The sequence below is a fragment of the Rhodamnia argentea genome, chromosome 1 (genome assembly GCF_020921035.1).
Source record: "Rhodamnia argentea isolate NSW1041297 chromosome 1, ASM2092103v1, whole genome shotgun sequence".
NCBI classification, from domain to species: domain Eukaryota; kingdom Viridiplantae; phylum Streptophyta; class Magnoliopsida; order Myrtales; family Myrtaceae; genus Rhodamnia; species Rhodamnia argentea.
The window spans coordinates 8,806,116-8,825,438 of record NC_063150.1 but is presented as its reverse complement, the minus strand read 5'-3'; the positions used below and the strand labels follow the sequence as shown (position 1 = coordinate 8,825,438).

Sequence of the window (19,323 nt, the reverse complement as noted above, 5' to 3'; positions counted from 1 at the left end):
TCTGGTTTCCTGTCCTTTTCGCCTCCCAGCTGTGTGCACCGTGCGGGACAATTCAGTCGACCTCGACCCATTTGGTTGTCATCATCACATCGGAGGCCGGTTTGTGATCAGCCCAAGAAGGCTGACTTGTTTGCTTCGTACTCTGGTCCCTCCATAACGGGCTTCGTCCCTCTGGGGCAAAAGCGGGAGCTTGAAGGGTCCAGCAGCCCACGGAGTAGGCAAAGAGAGCGCCATTGATGGGCTCTGTCAACAATTCCCACTGCGGACCATGGAGGATGTAATAGCCCATCCACTTCCCACCTCGAGTTTCACACGCGTGACTCTGCCCCGCACACGCCCGCGAAACCGGGCGGGAATCGGAGCAGAGCCGAGTACCATCTCTGAGTCTCCTCCTCTTTCTCGGTTTCTCTTTCGCCTCAACTCAGCGCTGCTCTTGAGAGAGCTTCTCTTTGTTTGGTGGATTCAGTTTCCCTGTGTCTGCGTCCTCAAGATGGGTATAAAGGTAGTAACTTGTTTGCTCTTTCGATTTCTTCCCCTCTCTCTCGAGCTTTTTCCTTTAATTGGGTTACCCATTGGAAAGATTCATCATGCGTTGTAGGGTTTAACGAAGCTGCTCGCTGACAACGCTCCCAAGGCAATGAAGGAGCAGAAGTTCGAGAGCTACTTTGGCCGCAAAATCTCCATCGATGCAAGCATGAGCATCTACCAGTTCCTTGTTCTCTCTCTCTCTCTCTCTCTCTCTCTCTCTCTCTCTGATGTCTGTCTTTTGATGTTACTCTGTGCATTGGATGTGTGATTAGAGTTGTGGGTTATGTGTGGGAAATGCAATCGTTGCAGATTGTTGTGGGTCGGAGTGGTACTGAGATGCTCACGAATGAGGCTGGCGAGGTCACGAGGTAATGCTATCAATTACTTGAGGGAAATTTGTTCTTTTTTGAGACTTTCAGTTTTTTGGTTGGCTGTTTTGATTTTATAGCCTTTCAATTGTCTTTTCCCTCTTTCGGTTGCTGATACTTGTGTCGCATTTTGTTCTTTTGATGGTTGTAGCCACTTGCAAGGCATGTTCAATAGGACAATTAGGCTATTGGAAGCTGGAATAAAGCCAGTGTAATTTCTTCTTCCTTAGTGCATTTTTAGGGGTTCGTTCGTGCGCTAGAACTTCAATTTGTTCTTATGTTAATTGCTGAAGTTTGTTCTATTATGATTTGTCTGATTATGAAAATCAGCTATGTTTTCGATGGGCAACCTCCGGACCTGAAGAAGCAAGAGCTTGCAAAACGGTATCAGTGCCCATAGGCTGCAATCTTTTGATTTCTGTTAACATAGACATGATCATGTCGATGATAGTTTTCTTTTACTTTTGGGTACTGATGATTTCAATGGAAACCTGTGGTGCAGCTATTCAAAGAGGGCGGGTGCCACAGAGGACTTGGAAGAAATCAAGGAGGCATGCCTTTTTGAAATCTCTTTAAATCCTGTTATTTTTGTTCTTTCCTTGCTATCTCTTTTTGAAATGTAGCTCAAGTGGCTTGGTGCATGATTTTCTTGTATTTGCAGATTGGAAGTAAAGAAGACATTGAGAAATTCAGTAAGCGAACAGTGAAGGTCGGTTTGGCGTGCATTTCTTTCCCCGTGTTATGTGTACTAAGTTCTTGAATCTAAATCCACAAATAATTTCTCCGTTGGACTACTCATTTCATGATGAAATAGTGAAACTCTACCGGATTAGAAAATACACAATTTTGTGGGATTGTCATGATCAATTTCTGATGTATGTCCTACAGGTTACAAAGCAGCACAACGAAGATTGCAAAAGACTCTTAAGACTCATGGGAGTGCCTGTTATTGAGGTGACATTTCTTGGTTGTTTACAAGTAAATAATGCCATCTCCAACCAGCGAATTATATGGATGATTAAAGCTGTTGTAACAGCTCTTGTTGTACTTTAGGCTCCTTCTGAAGCAGAGGCAGAGTGTGCTGCGCTTTGCAAATCAGGAAAGGCATGTATTTTTAAGTTGATCATATGGGAGCTGGTTCAAATTGTACTTGCGATTCTTGTGAAGTCCACTATCATTTTGCTGCATGAAAGTTTATCTGCCTTTGCTTTTGTTCTGTACCTCATATGTTAGGAGCTCTTGTTGATGAGTTTCAGGTGTATGCTGTGGCTTCTGAAGACATGGACTCCCTCACCTTTGGAGCTCCTAGATTTCTCCGTCACTTGATGGATCCCAGTTCGAGAAAAGTTCCAGTCATGGAATTTGAAATTGCAAAGGTAGTATAGCATCTAACTTAATGTAAAAGAGTATAGTTGATCTCTCTCTGTTTGTTTTTTTTTTTTTTTTTTTGTTGGTCTTTAAAAGTGTATCATTAAGAGTCACCAAGGGGATGCCAACCCATGTACAAAATCATCTACTAGTTAATATCGCTTATTCTTTTGACGTTTCATGGGGAATTGTTTTCTCCCTATATAGATTTTGGAGGAGCTAAATCTGAACATGGATCAGTTCATTGACGTGTGCATCCTATCTGGATGTGATTATTGTGAGAGTATTCGAGGTATAACGCATTTTGAATTAAGTTGTCCTTTTTCATTCTTCTACTTGGATTGAGAAATTTAGTTTTTGTATGATGATAAATCTATATCACAGGCATTGGTGGTCAGACTGCTTTGAAGCTCATCCGTCAACATGGCTCAATAGAAAATATACTGGAGAACATTAACAAAGAAAAGTGCGTTTTATATGCTTCGCGTTGATGTTTCTAATTGAGCTTATATTGATGAGATTCTTGATGACCAGTTTATTTTGGTTTTCTTTAGTGGCTGTGCTTTGTCCAATGAGCCCATGTTTGTCGTGGACATGTGCTTTCTTGCTATTGATATCGCTCAGATTGCATCATGCAGATCCACACAATTTTCTTCCCACTTGGAGTTTTTTTCCTCTCATAAGGATGCACTCACATACTCTTCCTTATTTCTGATAAAAAAAATTTGGGGGTCTTTGTGACTTAGGTATCAAATACCAGATGACTGGCCATATAAAGAAGCTCGGAAACTTTTTAAAGAGCCCTTGGTCTTTGTGGAAAATGAGGAACCTGAACTCAAGTGGAATGCTCCTGATGAGGAGGTGAATGTTCTCCTAAGATTGTAACTTTTTTCTCATTCAAGTCATGTTTTCTAAGGATTTTCTATGATTTAGGGGCTAATTTCGTTTTTGGTGAACGAGAATGGATTCAACAGCGACAGGGTAACAAAGGTATGATTGTGAAGTTTATCAGTAGTCACCTATTCTTGATGCACAGAAAGAAATGTGACGCTTTTTCATGTTGACTTCATTGATTGAGCTAGGCGATAGAGAAGATTAAGGCTGCCAAGAACAAGTCATCACAAGGACGGTAAGTAATGCTTCAGTAATTGATATTTTGGTAAATGTACTTCTCTTTTAAAGCCTAAGATGAGATTGTCTTGTACAGTTTAGAATCCTTTTTCAAGCCAGCAGTCAACACATCTGCACCAATTAAGAGGAAGGTATTGTTCTTTCTCAGTGCATTTCAAGCCTCGACATCCACCTGATTATGTTCTTTTTTTATATTCTTTCTTGTGCATAAATGGAAGGGCTTTCTAATATGATTGCATACTGCCATGATATTTTGGCTATGATGATACAGTAGATATAAAAGCTCTGTGCATTCTCTTTGTTTTGGTAAGTGTATTTTCAGCATGTAGAGGTGACTGTATGTGGGCTTCTGAGCATTATTGCTACCTTCATCTTACTCTTGTTTTATATGTGGGAAACTAGCTCAAAGTTGTTGAAATGCAGGCTTCATCGGATGGCTACATGTGTTGTTCGGAGAGTAGAGATGCAGTATCATTTCCAAGATATATATTTTAGCTTTTCTCTGCTTGAAAATGAGTGGGGACATGTATAGTGGATGACTATGTTTTCGCAGCATCCCTTGCAATGTCGTTTTCGAATTCGTTAGCTCTTTCATGCTGTAAAACTCTTGATGTGGTACAGGAAATGCCTGAGGCTGTAAAAGAAAGTGCCAAAAAGACTAAGGCTGCTGGTGGTAAGAAGAGGAGATAGCTCAGCTTACCCACTTTTCCAGACTAACCAGCTAACTAGCAAGGTGACTTCATTTTTCCCAATATTGTTACGACTAACTAAAGCAGATGTCGATAACTAAGTCATGTATGACTGCGAACTTGTCTACTTCTTGCAGTTTGCTTGAGGATGTTTTTCCATGCTCTGGTTTGGCATGCCCTTTCGTGCTATGCAAGAACCACAAGTATGTAACTTCGTAGGTGGAAGTGGTTTGTTGCATTGTGCAAAATTTGGTCTTTTTGCCAAATCTATGTTTGTTTCAGTGAGAAATCTCGTTCGTAAAGTTTTGTACACAATAGTTCATATCATCTTGATATATATGGCGTCTTCTGTGGACATGTCAATGATTTAGTTCATATCCTATAAGTGGAAAAAGATGGACAGGTTGGTGATCAACTGGGCGACTGCAAAGTGGGTGATCTGGTTAGGTCATCTTGTTAAACTCCACTTGGGATTTTACTTAAAAAGGCTCGAAGAGATTTAAGCACCATCCGAACTGAAGAAGGATCGAAGGTGGTATCAACTTGATCATGTCCTTGTCCTGGACCTAATTGATTAGGTGAAGTTAGTTTGCCGGGCTCATAAGTTTTATGAGCAGGTTTGCAAGTGTCCCCTAGCAGGTTAAAAATTTATGATCTTTCTGGTAGAGCAAAAGATTCTGTTACTCTCTCATGCTGACCCTAGTGTTTAGTTGAGGGTTGTAGATCTTTTAGGTTTAAGATTAGATAGGGATAATCCCTTCCCGAGTCACTGCTTGACAATGTCGGGCCGGCACATCTTTCATTTCAGTATTATTCTGTAATAAAAATGTCAGGGAGCATTCGGTCCGAAAGACGAACTCTAATCTTCACCTTCCTCGATAATTGATGAAGTCTGTTGTCATCTCATTTTATGAAAGTTTGACCGATCAATTTCAGCGGACTTCAAATCTAGAACAAGAAGGTGAGAACCTAAAGCACCCTTCGATCTCTGTTTTCTTGCACTCTTTCCCATTAAAAATTCCTAGTACAGCGGCTGTGTCCTGCGTACCAGTGAACTCATTGCAAGATTCTACTGATGGCAGTGACCGTTTGTTAAGCGTGACAACGATAGAACAAATGGACAAAACCAGTCATGTCACATCGCTAAGTCAATGGCAGCTGCTTTAAAACCGGTCGCCATATGATAAACAATCCTTTACGAGGTATGGTCGGGAACAAACATTTTGGAAAGACTAATAAACATTTGGCAAGAGACGTTCCCTTTATTTGTGCAGTCGCCGGAATTCGACAGAAGCAAAAACATGCTTTTCGCAAGCTGACACCGAGTCATCGTTCGTTCACAGGATGGAACAGGGGTTGCTGTCGTAATCGCAATAATGAGGGGGACGAGGGCCACAGATTGGAGGATGGCATGGCGGAAGAGGGCACGGCGGAGGGCACGGCGGAGGGCACGGCAGAGGGCATGGCGGAGGGCATGGCGGAGGGCACGGCGGAGGGCATGGCGGAGGGCATTTAGGTGGGTCGGGCTTTTTAGGAGGGTCCGGAGGCTTTGGTGGCCCGATCGATTCGATTTCTGCGCATCTCCCGCATTTCTTTCTCAGAGCCTTGATCACGCACACCGGATCCACATCTCCTAGGATAGTTAACGTCCCCTTGGCAGCATCTAGCTTCATCTCGTCGATGCCTGCATATTTGTGTCACAAACCTTGAATCCGCACCTATGTCCTCCTCGATGATCAAGTCATCGATTCGGGTCGAGGATGACTAGAAAGAGACTACGGACAACTTCACTCACTAACACATGTATTCTCATCCACACATGGTTTGGCGAGGCGAGGCTAGGGAGATCATACCTTCGAGCTTGGCGACCGATTTCATTATGTCCTTCTTGTCTTTCCCGCAATTGACAGCAACCTTTATCACCATTTTCTGCGATAACGACAGGGAAGATTAGAGGATAAAACTACATCAACATCTACAAAGACTAGTAGGGTGAAATGCAAATGCATGTGGCTCTTGTTCATGGAGAATCACCTTGGCCATGGATGCAGCAGGGGGTGGACAAAGGGAAAAAAATGATTAGGGAAGCTGATTTGCGAAACCAAAAGGTCCTATTTATATGCTTTGCACGACCTGCAATTTTTTTTTCAATAATTAAGTAGTTAAGAACAGACAAAGTGTTAGGATTCTGTCTAGGATGACTTTAGACGGCCATGTACATTGTATTATGCAAGATGAAGGCTGCGACTTTTGCACTGAAACGATATAGTTTCCAGGAGATAGAGGCTTAGGAAGTTCTTCTTTCGCGGCTTTTTTTTTTTTTTGGTTTCAAGGATGGTGTCGACCGAATTTCTCGAGTGAGTGATTGTGTTTTTCGTGGGTAAGACGATGTACGGATTTAGTGGACTACTAAATCAAGCCAATCGCCCTTCAATTCGAATTGGCAAAAGCAATGTACAACATCTAGGGTCTATCTTGAGGGTTTCAAATCACCCGTTCAAGTGGCCATGCATGATCGAACCATGTTAAAAAAAAAAAAAAGTTAGCTCCGACAGGGCGAGACCGAAAACTTTACAATTACCCGCCTGTCGATCCGCCGCTACCGTCCCAAACTTAGGTACGTGCTTTTGTTTCACTTAGAAGATTCTATCTCAAGTTTAGAAAGAACAGATTCCTTACTATTTTTCTCTATAACTTACTTTGTCCTTTAGTTGACATACTTTTTTATGTAGATTATCTAGTTTAATTCGACGCATATTGTACCTCAATACTTTACGAGTTAATGACTTAAAAGCGTGCCTTGACGACGTTCCGCAATATGTGGCTACATGTACATTCAAGTGCAGGGAAAATTATCAAAAAAGTACTAGACCTATAAGATTTGTATCAATTCAATTTTAAACCTTGACGATTTACCAATTCGGTCCTAAATCTTGACGATTTGTCAATTCGGTCCTAAATCATTTTTATGATTTGCCAATTTAGTCCTAAGCCTTTTAACTATTTGCCAATTTTGGCTAGACATCGCTACGATCTAGTCAAAGTTGGGCGTTCGAAGTGGCATGGCCGACTACGAAGTCGGTAAATTCTTTTAATTTCTATCTTGAAATTCTTAATATTTTATTATTTTATCTTTTCTCATTTCCTTTTTTTCCCTAACTCTATGTCAGCAACCCTCACCTACCCATGGGCAAGGGTCTCCGGCGGCCTCATCGGCCAGCTGCCCTAGGTTTAGAAAAGAAAAGAAGGAGAAAAAAAATTAAAAGAGACATAAAAAATTATCCACGTGCGTGTCATATAAGACTGCCGACATGATTAGACCACTACTTCAATGATTTTCTGCCAAAATTGCTTGAAGAAACTAAATTAATAAATTGTCAAATATTTTAAGGCTAAATTGGCAAATCGTCAAAATGTTTATCATTAAAGTGGTTCAATTAAAAGGTTTAAGACTGAATTGATAAGCTGTCAAAAAATTTTGGATTCAATTAGCCAAGTTAAAAAAATTTTATGGCTGAATTGGCACAAATGCAATAGATTTAAGGCTTTTTTTGGTAATTTTCACTTCAAGAGCATGCTCAATGTTCAACATGTCATTGACCAAAATTGATTGGTAAATTGACCGACCAACTTCACGGGACAGTAAAGTGATAATAATCTTGGTTAAAACCGCTACGTAGATACAAAACATTAATTTCATCGAAGGTGGGAGTCATTTGGTTGAAAAGTAATGAGTTGTTCCCCTAACCATTAGGCCGGCATTTCTATATTGGAAGGCAGTTAAGTTTAGTGAAAATATGCTGAGCTCATCATCTGATTAGTAAGTGACGTCACTAAAATTAGTGAGATTCGTGAAAAAAAAGAAAAGAAAAGAAATATAAGAGTACACAAAAAAAGAACAAGAACAAGCTCCAATGACATCGTTTAAACCAAGGAACACCCAATCTCGCGGCATTAATCCCAAATCTGGGACCAAACAAGAGGCGCATAAAGAGCATTCGTCAAAGGATGGAGCAAGCGTTGGCCTCGTATTCGCAACAGCTGGAATAAGGGTAGGGGCGGCACGGCGGGAGCCGGCACGGGGACGGGCATTTAGGCTTAGGCTTTTCCGGCTTCGGTGGCCCAACTGTTTGAATTTCCGCGCACCTCCCGCACTTCTTTCTCAGGCACGTGATGATGCACACCGGGTCGGCATCGCCTATCACGGTCAGCGTCCCCTTCGCGACGTCCATCGACAGTTCATTGATACCTGCACACGTTCACATCACCGTTCACGGGCGTGTGACGGGACCAATACCTATGATGGCTAATCGGTGTTGCGAACGTCCTACTTGTTTCGAACTTTTGCCGACCACGTACCTTCGAGTTTGGCGACGGCTTTCAGTACGTCCCTTTTCTCCTTCTCGCCTGTAATGCTCACCTTCACGACGGTTTTCTGCGCGATCACGATGCGGCAAGGGAACGACAAAGAGACGGCAAAGTCCATCAATGTTCGGAAGGTTGATTCGGCTCGAGACCCAAATAAGACAATGTAAGATCTTACCTTCGCCATGGATGCTTCAGAGGGTCGGAGCAATGAGTCCGATCAGCTTCCTCGGTTTTGTGAGAACAGATGACCCCTTTTTGTAAAACTCTTGCATGATGCTGATCACTAAGTGAATAAGACAAGTTTGTGAGGGATTTGTTTAAGGATGAGGCTAAGCATCTCCATGCAAGTGGAATGGCTTCCCTAGAATAATCGCCATGGCCAATGCAGCGACTATGGTCTTTTCATAGATTAGATTTCGAACGAAATTATTACTTGGTGCCGTCCCTCACCAGAACAACCTAGTCAATCTCGGACCGGGGGAGTTCCTATCTCTCGCTGGAATGGTAAAATTGGACCGATGGTTCTTTCGAAACGTATTCAAGTCTAGGATTCCCTCGTGAGGTCGGGCGCAACCCCGACTCTATCGTATTCCTGAGACCACGTAAGGTTCACGTGCCCGTTTCTCGACGTCATCATGGATCGAGCGAACTCTAGGAGGCAATTTCTTTTGCATGAAATAAGTATGGGACAAGTGAAATTTGTGTTTCTCTTTGGAAACTTAGGGTTTGAACCGAGGGAATTTTATCAGTTGCACCATGATTGCAGATTTGACGTGAATGGCCACGAAAATAGACAAACAAGAGCAAACTTGCGGGAAGTCAAATCCATCGTTCTCTTGTTTCATCGGATTTGAGCTCACCGGTGAATCCATGGAAACCTAGCTCGAGAACTCGCTCTAAGCTTCGGTTGTTCCGAGGACTCGCTCGTTTGCTCTGACTGGATTTGCAATTTGCCTTCTCGGCCAAGCAATTGGGATTTCAGGGTCTATTTTGCCATTCACATGACTTTTTTTTTTCCCTCGAAACCATTCACATGACTTGTTTGTTTTTTTTTTTGTCAAAGTAACATTGCATTCACTTCCTCAATCGAAATATAAGAAAGAAACATCTCAATTTAAAGAGCAAAACTTTAAATCAAGACAAATCCCGCACAACTTCAACACAAAATAAGCTCTAGATAATAAGAAAAATTGTCGAAATAAGGTTATAGGCTACACGCTCGAGGAACACACCTATGGCTTCTTCACATCAAAATCGATAGCTGATTACCAAATTCGTCTTCGATAACGAGCACACATCGAGAATTCCATCCGATACTACGGCTTTTTGCCTTTCGACGGTGCGCGTCTATGTTTGGCATCCCCAACACCATCATTGAACGAGCATAGATCCGACACCCGTGAGAGCGAGACATTCACGAAGCTCCTTTGATCTCCTTCAAAATTGAATTTGTTCATCAACGAAATCCGAAGAAAGTGAAACCCCGAAAACATACATACAAAAAACTTCAAATCTAGAGTAGATTGGGATAGAAATTTTCCCGAAATGGGATAGAGAAGTTTTCACATCTAGACTAAATCGGAAGAGAAAAGCTCTCACAAGCAACAAAAACGGGAAAAGGAAATAGAGAACAAAAGAGGTAGAGAGTTTGGAAGGATAGGGGGAGGGGAGAGGGCGAGGGAGAGGGAGAGGGAGAAATTGAATTTTTGGGCATAAAAATATCCTTGCCCACCCGTAAGAAATGGCCACTTGACTTCATGGGCACATTTTCATACGGTCTAAACACTAAACTAAACATGTACCAAAAGTCCAGGAGCTATACTGAACAAATTAAAAGATCATGGACAACGACATTACATGTTGAATTAAAGTTAAGGAACCACATTACATATAGTACCAAAATTTCGGGACTATTTATGTTACTGTCCCTTCAAATTTGCCCTCGCCATTATCAAACGAAGGAACGGCGAAAGTAATCCTCTGAAGCGATTATAATGTATGCGATTTTAGGTGAATGTTTGATGGGCAAAATCTGCCAATGACTATAGAATAGACGCAGCTGCCTTAAAAGTCTCCGGCTCATAGCAGTAGCACTAGAGAGAGAGAAAGAAGAGAGCTCTTGTTAATTGAGGATTAGGAGCATCTTTGAAGCACAAGCAACAACCTCAAACAACCTTGAAGTGACCGCTTCATATCCACCTCACCAAACCAATGGCCAGTCTGCACGAAACGTTTTGAGATTGGCTTGAGTTAGATTCCTTAAACTTGGGTTTGGTACGTGAATAGACTTTGGCAATGTCAAGTCTGGAGGACCGCAAGCTGGAACTTACTTACTCTCTCTTTGTTTTATCCTGTCTTTGTTCATTGCATGTCCAAATTGAAGTGGATCAACCACAAGGGTCAACTTGTTGTGGGGTTGTTCTCTCTCTCTCTCTCTCTCTCTCTCTCTAGACAGAGTAAAGTTTTTGTGGTTTTTTCCATGTGAGTGTGTGATATATATATATACACACACACACACATCGCCAACCCTATCGAGCCACGTACCCGAGTTCTAAAGTCTTGTTCTGCCCACGAGGATACTCTGCCAGCCTCAATAAGGTCTATCGCTCTTTTCTGCTCGTAGGAAATAAGCTCCTTTCATTATTTGGTTACGCAAGTCGATGGGCTTTGATGCATTCTCCAAGTCTGTTTAGCCAGCATCGCTCTGTTGATAGATATCGAAGTCCCTCAACCCAAGGCCTCCCTCTTCTTCCCTAAAGTTTAAGCACCTCCCCGTTCTCTCCGGTGTGATCAAGTGTTTTGAGTTGCTTCTTCTTTTTTCTTTGTGTCGCCCCACAAACTGAAACTGGAATCAAAGACTGACGTTGCGTATCGCCACAAGACCTAGACCATTGCCTGGATGAGAGTCTCTTTCCCCATTTTGGACATTAAGGGTTTGTATGGTAACGTTTCTGTTCCTAGGAACATATTTGGAACATAAACATTTTTTTGTGTTTCTGTTCCCGGCTACGATTTTCGGGAACAGAAACGTGTTTGGCAAGTACAAAAAAAAAAAACTTTTTTCACCCAAAGGAAGGATCTACAACCGCCAACGGCACCCGCGACCGACGACCAGCGGCGGTGGCCGGTGACCGATGACCGGCGGCGGTGGCTTGCACGAGCTCGCCCTCGAATTGTTTCTAAAAAGTGTTCCAAAATCCAGAAACATGTTTTTTTTTTTGCTTCAAAAGTGTTTCTTTTTCCAAAAGTGTTTCTCGGAACATTTTTGGAACATTTTTCAACCATACGCGTTTCTATTCCAAAAGTGTTCCGGCAACACTTTTGGAATAGAAACACTTTCCAAAGAGTGTTACCATACAGATCCTAAGTTCTCTTTCCATCATTCTAATTTTGTGTCAAAAGAAAATATCAGATTTATGCAGATTGATATCTTGCACGGCCGCGAAAACAATGTTGACTCAAAATTACCGCCAAGTTCCGACATTCACGTACGTGTCCATCTAAAAATATATATCGAGTGATCAGCAAACGAGAATGCCTATTAGTTTTATTCCTCTGATGTTCCATCTTCCACCGCTTTCTTCAGTAACATGGATATGATACTAGCTACCAAAAATGAACAAGCAAGGAGATAGTGGGTCGCACTACCTAACTCCCCTCCAAGGTTGGAAATATGGCAGAGGCTCACCATTAAAGTCGATACTTAGTGAAGATTGGGCGATGCATTGTATCATCCAGTTTACCCATTTCACGTTAAAGCCCCGTCTTTAGCATACATGCCTCCGGAAATCCCACTCAGTTCAATCACATGCTTTTAGCTTATCTAATTCCAGGACCAGGTTGTAATCTTTTCATTCTCCTCCGCACCCTTTAACTGATGTAATGCTTCCTCCACGACTCCTACATTATCCTGGATTTGCCTACCCTCCCATCAATGCAATTTTACTTGGTTCCTCTGCTATTCGATCTGGAAGCCAAATCCTCAGCCAGTTAGCTAGAACCTTGGATACAATCTTGCAATACAAGCTAATGGAACGAAATTGCTCCGATCTTTCGGGGGTTTGATCGAACTTTGGATATCAAAGAGATGAGAGTTCCATTTAGCTGAGGGTTTAACAGGACTGTTTGGAAAAGTTCGTTAATTCGGCTACTTCCGTCCGAGCCTCATTTTATATGCTCCGGGCGCGAGTATGGAACCAAGAAGCGGTTCCAATTGTTCTTCAATCGTCTGAATTTAGGAAGGAGGGCTTTCTAATATTTTTGCAATTACCGATACACTCGTCAATTGCCACGTATCATCTAGCTCAGCAATTCGATGATAAAATTTAAGAAAAACTAAAGAAGGGTAAATTTGTCACATGTGTACCAGTTTGGAATTTTTGATAATAAAAAAACTAGTTTAAGGTAAATTTGAAACATGTGTACCGGTTCACGATTTTTCGTGGTACTAACCCTATAAACAGTAATAATATGATATAACCCGAAAATTAACTATCAAGTAGACTATCATCATATAAGCTTAGGTATTCTTTGACAATTGGTTTCCTTTTTCTTTTTTCTTTTTAGTCTTCGCTAACTAAATTTCAATGGTTCATGTTAAATTTCAAAAGAGTCGAATAGCCTTGTCATCATTTTGGTAGCATAGTATGTATATATCATCCGCTACTGTACAAAAAAGGAGCTAAAATGTCTGTTCGATAGTCGAGATTAACCATGTTACCTTTAGTTGTATCTTTTATTTAAAGGGTTCGTAATCATTGTGCGCAACAATGTTTCCATGAGTAATTAGTTTTTCTCCTTTCAAGATTAGTAAATATCTCATGAAAAATTTCAAATAAGAGTCCGAACTGCTCATATTATTTCATTGAAGGGCATGATCGAAAGACATTTTTGTCATTTCCTTTTTTGAGTTTTTTATTCTTTTTTTAAAAGTTTTTTTGGTTGCCTTTTTTTACTTTTTTTTCCTTTTCTTTTTCTCCCCTCCCCGGGCAATCGTCGTCCCGAGGCCGCCGTCCCTTGGGCCGGCGTCGAGCTACCCTCGCTCGGGTCGGCAATGGCAAGGGCTGCCCTCTCCCGATGCCAGCTCGGGCGATGGCCTGGGGAGGGGAGGGGAAGGAGGGAAAAAAAGAAAAGGCAAAAAGGAAAATAAATGAAAAAACTAGAAAAAAAAGAAGGATGAAAGTGCCCTTTGGTCATGCCTTTCTTTGAAATAATTTGAGTACTTCATATCCTTATTTGAGAAAATGATGGCACTTCAAATCCTTTTTTGAAATTTTCCCAATATCTTATTGACGAGTGTCATCAAGTAGGGGGTGAGAAAAAAATATCGAGATCCACTCGAATCGGATCGGACTGTACCCAGCAGGATGGTTTTGGGTGGTTTTATCGGGCACCTGTTCGGTTCCCAATTTCAATTTTCTGGAACCGGCGGGTACCGGTTCGGCTCCCGATTTCATGTAGGAACCACCTAGCCAAACTAATCGGACCGGACTTATTTATATAATATAAGATTTTTTTTTATTTCAAGCTATCTCACGTAACTCCCACTCCCAAGCCCAGCTTAGTCTTCCCAGTTCCTACAGTGAGGAGATTTAAGCTGCAAGATTTGATTTGCCATGAAATGGCATTTTATATTATTAGGAACAAAAAGTGGAGAGCGGCAATTTTACTTCTACAGGATCTAATTTGCCATGAAATGGCATTTTATGTTATTAGGATCGGTTCCATAGATCCAATTAGGAACCGAACCGAACCGAATCGGTGGTTTGGTTCTCAAGTGGATCCATCGAACAAGCGGGTGGTTTACGATTTTCATTTTGTGAAACCTGTCCTTAGTGGGTGGTTCTCGATTTTAGGGTGTGAACTGATCATCCTGGAACCGATTAACCCCATAATTAAGGCGCTTGTTAACACATCCGATAAAGAATGATTTACATTTTCAATGGGAAAAATAGTATTTTTTTAAACGATAAATTTTCTTTATTTTTGGATGTTTTAACCAGTGCCACGATGGTTCACAAAATGCAATAGGCTATCTGGCACAAATCTCAAGAAGTCAAAACCATCAAATAAGGTAAATTATGAAGATAATGATAGTTGCATTATTTGGATTTGGATTGAGAAGGAAGGAAGATGGGCAGGCAGAAATTTCTCCACTTCCCATCAAGCTTTGACAATTCATATGTGCATTCTCATTCTCTTTGCCCAAGATGATAAAAGTCTACTCCAATCCCAGCTTATTAGCAAATTTTGGTGGAGAGTTGTCATTCGTTTTTTTTTTTTTTTTTTTGGGAGGGACAAATTTTTCTCCTTGAAAGTGAAGGGATAAAGGGGTAGGTTATTTTTGCCAAGAACTGCAATAATCATTCATGAAGTTTTGATGATTTATAATTTATTAATTAAACAAATGCTAATGGTCACTTAACCAACCTTTAAGTGGACGCGCTAGAATTGAAGAGAGAAAACTACAAAAAAAGTTCTAAACCTTTTGTAATTGTGTCTATTCATTCCTAAATTTTTTTTGACCAATTCAGGCCTAAAGCTTTTGCATTTGTGCTAATTAGTCCTAAATCATTTGTATTTATATCAACTCGATCTATGTGGCCAATTAGCGTTGGCAGCGTCATGTGAATGGTTTTCTGTTAAAATTGGCTAGATTGACTGAAATAATACAATTGCAAAAGGTTTATGACTGAATCGGCACAATTACAATAGGTTTATGGCTTTTTTTAGTAATTCTCCCAATTGAAGACACAAAATTGTGGGCAGAAATGGAATTGAAGATTAAATGTGATGATAAGTTTGAATAAAAATTAGGAGGTCGGCTTTTGAACATGGAATTTGATTAACTCCGATTGTCAGCCGCGCGCCGTACAACTATTGCACAAAATACCACCTCCGGACAAGCGCGGCTCCAAACACTGGCTAGGAAAAAAGTTCGGCTCCGAACCAAGTAGAGAAGCTCGGCCATTCCTATCCCCACCAAGATGGCGAACCACGATGATATATTGTGAAGTCAAAATCGCAAATTTATATGTGAGGAGCGCACGCGAGCGGCCGATCATAGCTATCGAATATCGCCCGGCATATAGTTTCTCATCCTAGCCAGTTCTGGTCCAAGGTGGGCCGCCTGTCCAAACACCAAAAGATTTTAACCAAGAATCAAACTTCAATCCAAAACAAACAAAGAAAAGTGGCCTAATTGGCAACCTTAGAAGACAGCGTTGCGCTCCTCAAGGATCAAGATCAGATCAGAATGAGATGAACAAAAAGGGAAGGCAACGTCATCCGTAAACGGCACGACGTTCTCTCTCCTTGAACCCTTTCTTATCTTACGGACGGTTGCAGAACAAACCCCACCACAAAAATGGGAAATAACCATAGATTTTGCAACGAAAGGGGCATGTGGGTCAGAATTGCAGGGGACGCAAAAGGGGTCAAAGAGGCCCAAATCCAATGCCTTTGTCTGGGCTCTGTCTCTCTCTCTCTCTCTCTCTCGGATCTTGATTCGATGCCTTTAGCTTTGGGTCTACGAAGCCCTTTTGTTCCTTTTCTCTCTTTACTGCCTTCTCGATGACATTTGCGTTTTTCGTTTTTCGTTTTATCGTTTCTTTGTTTTGATGTTCGATTCCGCCCTTGGTTATAAATAGCCGATTTACAGATCACCATCTCTCTGTCCTGCAGCTGATTAAAACTTCCCCACCTACTCCTCTCTTGGCCTCTTATTAAGTCACCCTCTTTCTCTCTCCCTCTCCCTCTCGTCGCCGACTTCTTTCCCACGCACTCGCCCCATGGCAGCATCTGCAAAGATGGCGTCCATCTTGAAGCTCTGTGCTCTGTTCATCGCCATCTTCTTGGGCTCTGTTTCTGCTGACCCTGACCTCCTGCAGGATGTCTGTGTTGCTGATCTTGCCTCAGGTAATTAGTACTGCCCGTCTGTTCTTCTTTTTCTCTCTTTCAAATGATGGAACGAATTCTTGAATCCGGTATGGTTGTGCACAGAAGAGAGAAAGAGAGAGAGTTTTGTTTGTTCGATTTACAGGAGAAGAGCAGCACAAGAGAGAAGACCGAACGAGACCCTCCACTGTTTTTTCCTCTTGGTTGCTTGAGAATGATGAGTTGACTTGCTTGTACTTGTTGGTCATCTTATCTTCTCACCTAATTACATTATTAAAGTGAGATTTAATCAAACCACCCCATCATTCGGGTCATGATTTTTCTTGCTTTGAGTATTTCCAATGCCAATCATTGTAGGCCTTTACTGTTCTTGGCAGCTATCATTACTTTCCTTTCTCCTTCCAACGTATCATCAGTTGGCTACCCTCCAAGTCATCTTTATCTCTCTGTCTTTTATTCTTTTCTCTTTGATCGAGATAATAAAATACCTCCAAAAATCTGTTCAGTACTTCGGAAATGTATTCAGAAATTTCGAATGATTATGCGAGATCCTGTTTCTTTTCATGGAGAAAACAGAGCATGGGACATGATGTTGTCTGCATTTCTGAATATTAGGAAGCTGGTCTGCAATGTAGGAACTTGTTACTGGACTATTTCCGTTGACATTGTTGACCTTGATTTTGAAAATGCGGTCGAACTGACCAAAACATTTCCGGGCTGTTGATTTGAATGAACAGGAGTGAAGGTCAATGGATTTGCGTGCAAGGCGACCTTCAGCCCGACGGACTTCTTCTCCGACGCGCTGGCCAAGCCGGGGCTAACCAACAACTCAATGGGGTCGCTCGTGACCACGGCCAACGTTGAAAAGATCCCGGGCCTCAACACCCTCGGCGTCTCGCTCGCACGCATCGACTACGCCCCGGGGGGCCTGAACCCGCCCCACACCCACCCGCGCGCCACCGAGGTTGTGTTTGTCCTCGAGGGCGAGTTGGACGTCGGGTTCATAACCACCGCCAACGTCCTGGTCTCCAAGTCCATCAAGAAAGGGCAAATCTTTGTGTTCCCTAGAGGCCTTGTCCACTTCCAGAAGAACAACGGCAAGGTGCCTGCCGCCGTCATCTCTGCCTTCAACAGCCAATTGCCTGGGACTCAGTCGATCGCTGCCACGCTGTTCGCCGCCACCCCGCCGGTGCCGGACAACGTGTTAACCAAGGCATTCCAGGTGGGCACCAAGGAGGTTGAGAAGATCAAGAGCAGGCTTGCCCCTAAGAAGTAAATTGCTCCTTATTGTAATGGGAGTTTTAATAGTTCAAATCCAATGGGAAGAGGCTCTTTTTTTATTCCTTTTAATGAATTGTGGGTGTATATGTGAATTTAGTCTTTGATCCAAAAAATAAAGAATTACCGATTTAATAAGTGATTCATGGAAGACCATTTGTATCAATCTCTTCCCTTGTTAGTGTGGTGTCACCTTCCACAGTAGAAGAAGTAGATTGACAATCCAATAAAAGCAGAGATATCTTTGAATTGAAGGCAATCTCATTCGCATGGGTGCGATCCACACTGATCACTTCATGGGCAATTTCGTTCTTTCTTTTGTACTCTATTGTCCCATGCCGCACAAGATCTAATTTAAGACACCCATATATCAGAGGCAATGTAACGATCCAGTCCAACGTGGGCGGGAAGTGTTCGGCTAGGCAAAGGGCCTAAACAAGGAGTGGCTTCCAACAGACTTCTAAGACGGTGAAGAGGGCGTGAATGAACCTAAATGTGCGCCAAGCAACGGGAGAGCGTTCATGGGAAACATAAGTGAAATTGAAATTAACTCATAAGATGCGCATTTTAACGTAGTGGCAACGTTTATTATTGAAACTCCAACATTAACCATGTTTAGGTGAGAGCACTATCAAGATGGATGATCTCTTGACAAATGCCCTACCGTATGGCAAAGGACAAAACAGTTAAAGCGGATAATACATCGAGTGAGTTAATTAGCAGTTGTTATTGGCAATCACTTCTTGCCCAATGTCTCGGAATCGAATGAATGAGCTGTATCTTTGCCCATTGCTCCCCAACCAACTTCTTGCCCAATGTCTCGGAATCAAATGAATGAGCTGTATCTTTGCCCATTGCTCCCCAGCCAACCAAGTACCAGAACATTGCAGGGGAGTCGAAGGAACACGTGCTGCTGCTGCTGCTGTTGTTATCATTATTTATTTTTTGGTTCCTAGTTGCAAGATATCGGTGCTATGGAGGCTACATTAATTGTGGTCTTTAGATTTGGCGTGTGCACAAATATGACCAGTGAATATCTATATCGACCCGCACGGCTAATGTCAATTTTCTGGCCCCCATATTAAATGTGATTGACTTATTCAAAACTACGCTTTCTGTTCTTGGATTATTTTCCATATCCACTATTGTTCATCATTTTTCTTAGAAAGTGGTTATTGGGGAAAAAACAAATTTGCATACATGGGATTGGATTCATTACAACCTTGGTTGGGAGGTAAATTTCAGACGGTTTCATGAGAGCCATTTGGCGGGGTCTTGGAAATCTCTAGGAACCAAAGAAGTGGTGGGCATTCTTCAACAAGTGAGAACTCTGAGGTTGAGCTGGATGACATGATACCAACTTTGGATAACATAGGATAATTTCCCTGATTTTGGAGTCAAGAAGGAATCAAACATGACGAAATGTTCCATTTGACTATAGTTTTGCCACGTGTTGGTTGGAAAAATAAAGAGAAAATGTAAAAAAAAAAAAAAAGGTTCAGACAGAAGAGTTTAATCTATTTATAATGACACCTTGCTGACAAGGGGGGGACCAAAGGAGCCGTTTAGCCTCCATTTTCGCAATAAATGATTTATCTGCTTGAGAAAGCTAAAGCAGGGATTAACTAGTCTTTCTACCATCTTGCTTTGCCCGGTCAACTCCAGCTGATACAGCCAATGAGCATGAAAACACCTTT

The 19,323-nt window shown here is 41.9% G+C and overlaps 4 protein-coding genes across 7 annotated transcripts; 2 read left to right on the top strand and 2 right to left on the bottom strand.

The window, feature by feature from the left end:
- The first annotated feature begins 11 nt into the window (after positions 1-11).
- On the top strand, positions 12-4,419 carry LOC115740209 (flap endonuclease 1). 3 transcript variants are annotated; one of them, XM_030673675.2, is made up of 18 exons: positions 21-502; positions 599-715; positions 838-896; positions 1,048-1,107; positions 1,227-1,280; positions 1,399-1,447; positions 1,558-1,605; positions 1,785-1,850; positions 1,950-2,000; positions 2,153-2,272; positions 2,472-2,556; positions 2,649-2,730; positions 3,011-3,125; positions 3,198-3,254; positions 3,347-3,393; positions 3,472-3,526; positions 4,017-4,128; positions 4,222-4,419. In XM_030673675.2, exons 1-17 carry the CDS (start codon positions 269-271, stop codon positions 4,083-4,085), a joined length of 1,368 nt encoding a protein of 455 aa, XP_030529535.1. In that variant the 5' UTR covers positions 21-268; the 3' UTR covers positions 4,086-4,128; positions 4,222-4,419. The 3 variants fall into 3 exon arrangements, with proteins under 3 accessions (XP_048139925.1, XP_048139929.1, XP_030529535.1); XM_048283968.1 differs by lacking the exons at positions 4,017-4,128; positions 4,222-4,419 and adding an exon at positions 3,575-4,001 and having other exon boundaries at positions 12-502; positions 3,472-3,544; XM_048283972.1 differs by lacking the exon at positions 4,222-4,419 and having other exon boundaries at positions 18-502; positions 4,017-4,129.
- Positions 720-17,749, top strand: LOC115740213 (germin-like protein 5-1). Of its 2 annotated transcripts, XM_048283989.1 has the most exons (3): positions 720-754; positions 16,201-16,369; positions 17,086-17,749. In XM_048283989.1, the coding sequence occupies exons 2-3, from the start codon at positions 16,243-16,245 to the stop codon at positions 17,622-17,624; spliced, it is 666 nt and encodes a 221-aa protein (XP_048139946.1). In that variant the 5' UTR covers positions 720-754; positions 16,201-16,242; the 3' UTR covers positions 17,625-17,749. The 2 variants fall into 2 exon arrangements, with proteins under 2 accessions (XP_048139946.1, XP_030529538.2); XM_030673678.2 differs by lacking the exon at positions 720-754 and having other exon boundaries at positions 16,126-16,369.
- LOC115740286 (late cornified envelope-like proline-rich protein 1) lies at positions 5,070-6,332 on the bottom strand. Its single transcript, XM_030673771.2, has 3 exons — positions 6,119-6,332; positions 5,938-6,013; positions 5,070-5,768 (listed from the first exon to the last, which is right to left on the bottom strand). The coding sequence occupies exons 1-3, from the start codon at positions 6,125-6,127 to the stop codon at positions 5,422-5,424; spliced, it is 432 nt and encodes a 143-aa protein (XP_030529631.1). The 5' UTR covers positions 6,128-6,332; the 3' UTR covers positions 5,070-5,421.
- LOC115740214 (heavy metal-associated isoprenylated plant protein 2) lies at positions 8,016-8,697 on the bottom strand. Its single transcript, XM_030673680.1, has 3 exons — positions 8,628-8,697; positions 8,444-8,519; positions 8,016-8,333 (listed from the first exon to the last, which is right to left on the bottom strand). Exons 1-3 carry the CDS (start codon positions 8,634-8,636, stop codon positions 8,086-8,088), a joined length of 333 nt encoding a protein of 110 aa, XP_030529540.1. The 5' UTR covers positions 8,637-8,697; the 3' UTR covers positions 8,016-8,085.
- Positions 17,750-19,323: the final 1,574 nt, after the last annotated feature.